This window comes from Mesitornis unicolor, unplaced genomic scaffold (assembly GCF_000695765.1).
Source record: "Mesitornis unicolor isolate BGI_N332 unplaced genomic scaffold, ASM69576v1 scaffold35053, whole genome shotgun sequence".
NCBI classification, from domain to species: Eukaryota; Metazoa; Chordata; class Aves; order Mesitornithiformes; family Mesitornithidae; genus Mesitornis; species Mesitornis unicolor.
The window spans coordinates 1,531-10,934 of NW_010173234.1; the positions used below are offsets into that span (position 1 = coordinate 1,531).

General features: G+C 42.5%; 1 protein-coding gene across 1 annotated transcript; it reads left to right on the forward strand.

Annotated features, from left to right (window-relative positions):
* The first annotated feature begins 960 nt into the window (after positions 1-960).
* Positions 961-3,109, forward strand: FIGNL1 (fidgetin-like 1). Its single transcript, XM_010180652.1, has one exon. It carries the CDS (start codon positions 964-966, stop codon positions 3,034-3,036), a length of 2,073 nt encoding a protein of 690 aa, XP_010178954.1. The 5' UTR covers positions 961-963; the 3' UTR covers positions 3,037-3,109.
* The last annotated feature ends 6,295 nt before the right edge of the window (positions 3,110-9,404 follow it).

Sequence of the window (9,404 nt, forward strand, 5' to 3'; positions counted from 1 at the left end):
TTCTGCAAACCACTGGTGGGTTTCTCATAATTTTGCTCGTGCCTTTGTCTCTTCTGAAATCACAAATTCATGGCATTACCAGACCTATCACTGCACATGATACACTGCAGAGAAAGACTTCCTTGAAAATACATCGGAAAAGTGAGCATATCTTTTCAAGTCTAGCAAAATGCTCCTTCCTAGCCAAATGTCATCTGTCGTCATCTTTCCTATTTCCTTAAGGGAAAAATCGCTGACAGAATTTAAATTCTGCTTTCTAAAACTGAGAAACAAGCATTGCTTTAAACACGCAAGAGCTTTGTTTCTCTAAAATGTGAAATGGGGACATTTTAGTACACTCTAAATGGAATAAATAGTTTTGAACATTTGCTGTGAATCCGTAAATCTTTTCTTATCTCAAAGTTTACTACATTCGGACTTACTCATTCCACTTTTACCTCCCTTAGAGACTTTGCATATAGTTTTATTTATTATCTTCATTTTTTCATTTTTATTACCATCACTGTAATAAATTTCATCATTCTGACAGTGATGTGTAATCTGTCCTCCTCTGCACTGTGCCATATTATGTCAAGTAAGAGTGAAAGCACTGGTGATTTCATTTAACAAGGCCAGTTTTTGTTTGGCCATCTGTTACCATTCTTTGCAGTCTACTTACCTCCCCAGGAGACCTCTGCTTAGAAGAACTCTTCTATTTTTCTTCTTCTTTTCTTTCTTTGAACAAGGAAGAAAAGAGAGCCTCAGTCTAAATGGCTTTACATCACAAAGCTGGTTGCTTTTAGAAAATGGCCAAGTGTCCAGACTGGCTAAGTAGATTACAAGGTCTACTGCGCTATTTCTCTCAATTAAATAATGTAAGTTTTCATGTATATGTGTTTAGGAAAAGGGGAAAACAGCCAAAGCAAATAGCTGTGAAATGCATTTTATAACGGCACATATTTTACATATGTTTCAGTGTCGGTGATGGAAACCCCTGCCCCCAGCACCGTGCACCTGAGCGACTGGCAGAAAAGTTACTTTGCTATTGCCTCTGGCACCTGCACACCCAGCCAGAAGGCAGATGAATATCGTGCCAAAATCCTGCATATTCAGTATGCATGGGCAAACTCTGAGATCTCTCAGGTCTGTGCTGCCAACCTGTTTAAAAAGTACGCAGAGAACTACTCTGCAATTATTGACTCTGACAACATAGAGACTGGCTTGAATAACTATGCTGAAAACATTTTGACTTTGGCAAAGTGTCAGCAAAATGACAGTGACAAGTGGCAATCTGCCTTGACAACAGAGAATGTATTTGAGTTAAAGTGTGTGCAAGAGAGGCTGCAGGCTGGCAAAAATTTCCAAAGCTCTCAGATGGCACCAGCAGATGCCTGTGTACTGCCTGATAAAGGGGTCAGTGCCTCTGCCGCTCCGGGTCTTCCTAAACTCGGTATCTTCAGCAGTGCCGGAGGGACTGAGCTCTGCGCTGGCTCAGCAAAATGTGCAAGTTGGGGACCGGATCTGGAGCATCCCTCATCTTCAAAGTCTCTTCAAAGCAGTGTGCCTCCTGTGACCAAAACTTCAGATACGCTTCCCGCCTCTGCAGCCTCCTTAAACAAACAACTTCATGCAGGTTTCCAGGCAACGCCACTATTTGGAAGTAAAGAAGGGACGAGTAGTAGTTCTCTGAAAATGCTGAGCAACTGCCATGATGGACAAAATCCGTCTCTTTCCAATCAGTCAGCTCTACCTGCATGGCCCACAAGTTCTGGAAAAAGAAAAGTGTTTTATGGTCTGGCTGATGAAGGCAGCATGGTGATGCCTAACCCTGCGCCATGCCAGCCTTCCATTAGCACAGAAACCAGTAGTGTTTCAGGGAGCAGAAACAGAAATGAAGAAGGCGGTGTTCCTGGTTTTAGAACTGCAAAGGAACAGCTGTGGGTGGATCAGCAAAAGAAATCTCAAAACCTACCCCAGCGTGCACCAGTCTCGTCATATGGAAGCATTAAAAAATCCCTGGGTGCAGGCAGATCTCGGGGTCCATTTGGCAAGTTTGTTCCTCCAGTTCCAAAACAAGATGGAAATGAAAATGGAGGCGCACAGTGTAAACCTCATGCAGGAGGACCAACAGAACCATTACTGCCTGTAGATGAGCGACTGAAAAACATAGAACCAAAAATGGTTGAACTAATTATGCACGAGATCATGGACCATGGACCTCCTGTCAGCTGGGATGACATCGCCGGAGTTGAATTTGCTAAAGCCACCATAAAAGAAATAGTAGTGTGGCCTATGCTGAGGCCAGACATCTTCACTGGGTTACGTGGTCCTCCTAAAGGAATCCTTCTCTTTGGCCCCCCTGGGACTGGCAAGACTCTTATCGGCAAGTGCATTGCATGCCAGTCTGGAGCGACTTTTTTTAGCATCAGTGCCTCTTCCTTGACTTCCAAGTGGGTAGGGGAGGGGGAGAAGATGGTCCGTGCGCTGTTTGCCGTGGCACGATGTCAACAGCCAGCAGTGATTTTCATCGATGAGATCGATTCTCTGTTGTCTCAGCGTGGAGATGGGGAGCACGAGTCATCGAGAAGAATAAAAACTGAATTTCTGGTCCAGTTAGACGGGGCAACAACCTCCTCTGACGATCGTATTCTAGTGGTTGGAGCAACAAATCGACCCCAGGAAATCGATGAGGCTGCCCGGAGGAGACTGGTGAAGAGGCTGTACATTCCTCTTCCAGAAGCCTCAGCTAGGAAGCAGATAGTTACCCGTCTAATGTCAAGGGAGCACTGCTCTCTAAAGGAAGAGGAGATTGAACTCATAGTTAAGAAATCAAATGGCTTTTCTGGAGCAGACATGACACAGCTCTGTCGAGAAGCTTCTCTGGGTCCTATCCGCAGTCTTCAGTCCATGGACATCACAACCATCATGCCAGACCAAGTGCGGCCTATTGCTTTCCTGGACTTTGAGAGTGCCTTCAGAACCGTGCGGCCCAGCGTCTCCTCGAAGGACCTAGAGCTCTATGAAACCTGGAACCAGACGTTTGGCTGCGGTAGATAATTGCATAGTTTCACAGAAACATTTCTTCAGCACTGTTAAACCTATAATAATTTAGGGTGTCTGCACTTCTTTTTGGTTTCGTCTTTGAAGTAAATCTTCTATTATGCAGGCAGATGTCTAGGCCTTGGCCTGAGGTTTAGTGAACCGATAAGACTGAGAAACTGCTGGCCACAATATGAGAAATTGCTGGACAAAAGTAACAGAGAGAAGCTGACAAAAATTACAGATGGCTGCTGTGAAAGATGGACAAATTTCACTGATGTTTCAGGGGAGGATGTAGGTAATATCCATTTTGGATAGGGATGCAGTGATACTGGGACTAATGGAGAAAAGTAGTTAGGGGCGCATTGTTTGGGAGGACACAGGAGCAGAGGAAGGAAATGTTCAAGATGGATGTGAGAAGATTAGAGCGGGAGAGCAAAGGGACAGTCTCATGTAAGCGGTGCTCGTGTCTGAGCCCTGTGCCACATCACTGCAGTCTATCCCAGGTTCTTATTAAATAAATAAATACCTATTCTGATGATTTTCTGCTTGACCTTGCTTTCTGGGCTGTGTCTGTCCATGGATGTGTGTTACCAGGTCTGGGCACCTGCAGCTGGAGAAGAGGTCATGGGTCATAGGGGCTGTAGGATTTGAGGGCCAGCCATAGGCTACCAGTGTGTTTACCACCAGGTGCTGTAGGGGTCCCGCTGTGTGTGCCAACTTCACTACCAGAACTCAGCTGGGAATGTCAGACTGGACTGGCTGGCAAGTAGGAGGAAACCAGCACCTGGAAAGAGCCCAGATGCGAACCAGCAGCAGGGTAAGGGGGCTCAGGGTCTGGGCATGGGTTTTAGATGGCCTCAAACCCCATGGTGATGTTTGAAGTCTCTGTGAGTGTGGTGTCCTTGTGAAGCTGGAGAGTGCAGGGGTCTGCGTGTCTCGCTGGTGAGCTTCAGTCCTGTTTGGCTGGAGATGAGGGACAAGATGGGGCTGTGTTGTTGGATTTATGTGAGCACTTTTGCTGTGTAGGTGCATGCTGGTAAAGGCATATGTGTGTTTGTGTGTATCTGCTGTTTTGGATTAGGGGCTCAGCCTCTCTCCTGGCTCAACCCCCAAGCAGAAACAGTGGCAGCTGCATCTGTCAAACTAAGATGGGAGAAGCCCCAGTCTGAGAGTGCATCTGGTTGGGCTCTAGTGGCTGGGAAGGAGAAATCCTGTGTCCCAGCATCGACTGGGTTCCACTTCTCCTTAAATAATTTTCATGCCACAGTGATAAAACTCCTGGCTCGCTTGTAATTGGTGATCTTACCTAAAGTTTGAAATAAATGCACCACCTTTTGTTCACACAACCTCTCCTTGCCCACTGGCTGGACAGGGCTGCCCTGAGTGGAAAATAAATGAAAAGCTTTCCTTTGAATTCTTTAGTAGCGTGGCAGAGCTGGCTGCAGTGCTCTCCATGCTTTATTTTCAGTTTCTCTAAAGCACTTTTTATCCCACTGGGGAAAATGCAGAGCTTAAAAGCTAGTCTGACTTAGATTTTTCTAAGAATGGATAAGTGCTGTTTAGCTAGCATTTTTTTACAGTCATTTGGGAACTACAGGGGCTAGGAGACTATAGTGAACCACGAATTCAGAATAATTCATAAGACTTGACATTTCTTAGAACTCATCCTGACTTCAACAGGAAAGTCAGTGCTATTCTTAGCTTATGTTTTTAGTGAAGTCTGGTGTGTATTGGAAATTGTTTTGCAGAGGTGTGAAAAATTCAGGTATGTGAATTTATCTTAATTTTTAAAATAATGAAAGTAGAATAATTAGATTGTTTTGCAGGAATAAATGTGGGATGTTGTCCACACTGATGGACTTCTGTGCCACTTGGGTAAAGATGATGAGATTAAATTGCTCTTACAAGTTTAGTATTGGAGAGCTATAAACTTGTACTAGGTAAGACTTTTGCTCTCTCCAAACACGTCTCCAACCCTCATGAAAACGTTCTTTAAAATCTCAGGCAAGTGAAAGAAAACCCCAGAGAATTTTAATTGTTTAGTAAAACCTAGGAGTTGCTCAAGGGTAATAAACCCCTTATGTACGATTAAATAATTGCCTTATTTATGCTGGGAATTATTGTGGTGTGTTATGTGAGCATACTGTGCTCATCTCTGTGTCTAAATTTTCATATTTTAATGGAAATGGCTCTACTGAAAGGACCAGTGAGAGTGCACTTGGTGACAGAGAATAAAACACCTCCTGAGGCAGCAAGGACTGGGAGAGAAATGCTGTGCCGCTGCGTTTGTCTTCTGCAGCGTGGGACTTGTGAAAGAGATGAAAGGTAGAACTCGGCACTGGGCAGGAGGATTCCTCCTGCTCTTACCTTATGCATTACTTAGCACTCCCTTGAACTACATGGATGTGCTTTTGTTTTAGAAAACATGTAGGAATAGTGAAAGAGTATTAGGTATTTTAGGTAAGTTTATTCTTTCTCTTTTGAAGTAATGATGCAGCTAATATGACTATCTCTTCAGCCATCTGGCAATATTCAGGCTTTGCTGTGACACTCACAAGTCTGCAGGACTTCCAATATTAGTCCAATATGTATTTCATAACCTGCTATAACAGTGGCACCAAACAAGAGATTAGATCCCTGGTAACAATTTCACAAAATATAGAAAATTGCACAAAAGTAGGGCATGATTGTAATTTAAGGGAAATGGTGCAGATAAATCCACTTTAATGGATCTGTTTAGTGTATGCAGAAACCTGTGTAATTCATTACTTATTTTTGGCTGGCTGAACTTCGTAAGAAGAAATGCAGGACTCTCCTCTGGGTTTGTGGTTCAGTAACACTTGGTGCACAGTCTCTTAGTTTCTCTTAAATAAAGGTAAATAATTGCAGTCCTGGAAAGGTGAGGCCTTATTAATAATCAAGGCAGTTCAGACTCTCCGTTTTCTCAGTGCATCTTGTACTTGAGGTAGCTAAATTGTCTCAGAGCAGTATGAAGTCCCTAGATGAATTTTCATGTGTGGAAGACAGCGCCAACACAAGTAGGTGCAGAGCTGATGAAGCAGCAATGATCATTATCCGCTAATAGCGAGTGGATGAAAACCAGACTGGCCTCTAAGAGCTTCAGTAGGACTGTCCTGAAATTGAGGCAATTTCTGTTTTTCTCAGAAATTATGGAACTACTCCTAAGCCAAAATATCATGGGAAAAAACCCCCACCAGACAAACAAACAAACAAACTTTTCTTATTAAAATTATAATTTTGATGGCAGTAAGGAATTGGTCTTGGTAAGCACATTTTATTAAGACTTAGAAGATGCTTTGAACTATAGATATGCAAACAGTACTTGTATGTATCTACACAAGTGGGAGTTTGTAGGTGTGCATTTCCTTTGAAATTGAAGTGAAAGCTCAGGTTTGGGAGAGTTTCGAAAGAGGGCTCCTGGGTAGTTTTCTTACCTGAAGATACACTCTGGCAGGTTAACCTTGGCTGACAGCCAGCTGCCCACCCAGCCCCTCCCTCGCTCCCCCTCCTTAGTGGTACTGGGGAGAAAGTAGAATGAGAGAGCTTTTGAGTGGAGATAAAGACAGGGGGATCACTGGCCCATTACCACTGTGGGCAAAACTGACTTGTCTTGGGGAAAATTAACTTATTGCCAACTAAAATAGATTTGGGTAGTGAGAAACTATGGCTGGCAGACAGATGATGCAGTGCTTCTTCACTGTAGGTTACTGGGCAAAAAGGGGAACAGCTGCCATTTCTCCACCCCAGCATGACTGGAGATGTTGGCTGGGCAGGGAGGAGAGGACCAGAAAAAGGGAACATTCTGCTGTGGAAGCCCAAGCAGGGGCAGGGCTGCTGCTGTTGTGGATTTGTTTGTAGCATCACAACCATGGAGTTCATCCTGATGGATGTGCATGGCTTTGATGGTCCCTCAGATTCCCTAACAACACCCTAAGCCTAAGAGTGCCCCTCTGTTTGAGTTGAGTTAGTTTGGAGACTTCATGGGTGGGTTCTAAATGTATCACACTTTCCCTTGGCTGCTGGTGTATGCAGTGCAATCAAACATCCAAGCTACAAACACAGCTGGGCTCTTCTGAGGCTTTTCACCAAGGAAAAGCTTCCAGGAGCTGAGTCTTCCTCACATTGTGCCAGTAGAAAATTCCAGTTTCAGACTAGTTTGTCTGCTTTTGGAACTGGAATACTGCATCTTGAAATTCTCACTCGGCTTTCTAAAGTGGAAACATCCGGGCACATGAAACTAAATGGTGAGTCTGCTAATGCATTGCTTGGAAAGACCATCTAGAGTAATTGTGTGTTTGCAGTCAGGAAAAAACATTAATACTGGCTTTTTTTTTTTTTTTTTAAGTAGATCACAAAGTTCCAGGCAGTGGCTTGTGAAAATTCCTACCCAATTCTTACAGGTTTGGAGTTTTGTACTGTGGGTTAAAATGTAATGAGAGAGAAAATTGCCTAGGCTTCTGCTTTTAAATTTAGAGTAGCTTCCATGATTTATTTTTTTTTTACTCTATTTACTGATATTAGGAAAACTGTGTTTTGATAACTTTTTACCTCCAGCCAGAGGAAAAGGTGCTCTGTCAGTTGGGATGGTCCTTCCACCTAAACCTGTTACACAGAATAATTTTGATTAATTTTGATTTTTGATTAATAGGCATCAGTAGTCAGAAATATTACTCAGTGGTGATTAAGACCTAGAAGTCTGTTTTCTCATTTTCCAAATAAATAATTTTATTTTGTGCCAGTTAAAACCAGTGACTACATATCCTTGCAGATCTGATGTTGCAATGAAAATCTTACAAGAGTTGTCATGAAATAGCCTGTACTCGTATACTTAACTCAGTATTCTAAAGAAGGAGAACTTTGGCCTTCATTATTGTTTCACCTATGGATTTTTTTCCAAATATGAAAAGAAAAGAAATAACAAGAGGTGTAAGATATTGACATAGGGAACTTGAACATTCTTGATATATTGTATTTCTAGCATACCAATTATTTGCACTACAGAGTGGCCATAGATGAATTATAGTGAAGAATATAGCCATGTAAGGAGAATTATGGAGAATTTTTTTCCAGAGGGGGCATGAACTCTGGAAGCTGGTTTCTGCAAGCTATTCCAGTGCCAGCTATCCCTAGAATGAACAGAGAAAATGGAAAAGCGTTGTGGGGAAACTGATTACATGTAAAGGTGCAAATAAACGTGTGTACTTTGAAGTTATTTCAGCAATAATGGTGAATTTTTCACCATCTGTTGGTGGCTTAATGTTATATAACAGCATACCTTTAGTAGTGATGGAATAAAATTAGAAAAAAGAAAAAATCCACTTTCAAGAATGTCACAGAAACTCTGGGCTGGTACAGCTACAGCTGGAGAGAAGAAAGAGGTAGAAAGAGCTTGTGGTGACAAGGCAGGAGGTAACAGGTAACCACAGGCTCTGTGATTAATCTGTTATTTTCTGAACATCCCTTGTGATTTTTTTCAATTATTTTAATGTTAAAAATGATTCCATCCTGCTTAATGTGGTGCCTGACTGTCATATGACAGTGAGTCTTACAGTTAACTGAAAAAATTTAAATGTGCTAATTAAAACATTGTGATATCAGAAGTTATTCCAAAACCAGGAGTTTTGTACTGAAGAAATGCAAGAGAACTCAAGATCAAATTTTCAGAAACTTTTGGTGTCATCTGCTAAAAATAGATGCTAACACTCTGTAAATGTCTCAGAAGGCACAAACTTGACCGCTCTGTTGTATTTTCATTCATGAGAACTATTTCTCATGTGCTTTTAAAAATAATTGTGGTAGTACAACTCTCAAATAGTTACAATGGTACAACCCCGTCCTCCAGTGACCCCAGAGTAGGGGTAATTTATACCAGGAAAGGTTACCTTTTATCTGTATAACAAAATCCACATTAAAAATTGTGTCTTTTAAGAGTCTTGCTGCCCTTACACCTTATTTATACTGCTGTAGAGGGACATAGCCATTGTCTGCAGGTGAGGCCTAATATCCTGGACACATCTGTCTGCAGATGAAGGAGGCAGTGGTATCGCTGCTCCTCATCATCCGCAAGCTGGGGATGTCTTTACTACGGCACCGGCAGCAGGAAAAGCTGTGTGATGGGATACGTGAGCCAGATGTGCTCGAGTGCTTTTGCTAGGCGTGCATTTAGGACAGACTTAGCAAGGCTAAAAGAGGCCTTGCTCAGTCTGTCCTATAGAACGTTTAGAAATTTATGAGGAAAACATGATGCACAACAAATCCACTCCATTCCTAGTCACAGCAGTCTTTTCAAATGAAGATTTGTGTTGACTTGATCTTTTTTATAGCCTGCCACCAGATGGAGATCTTTTCCCAAAGAAGTCCAC

Excerpts from the sequence above, each read along its gene's own strand:
- FIGNL1 (XM_010180652.1), top strand. The coding sequence starts at position 964 with ATGGAAACCCCTGCCCCCAGCACCGTGCACCTGAGCGACTGGCAGAAA.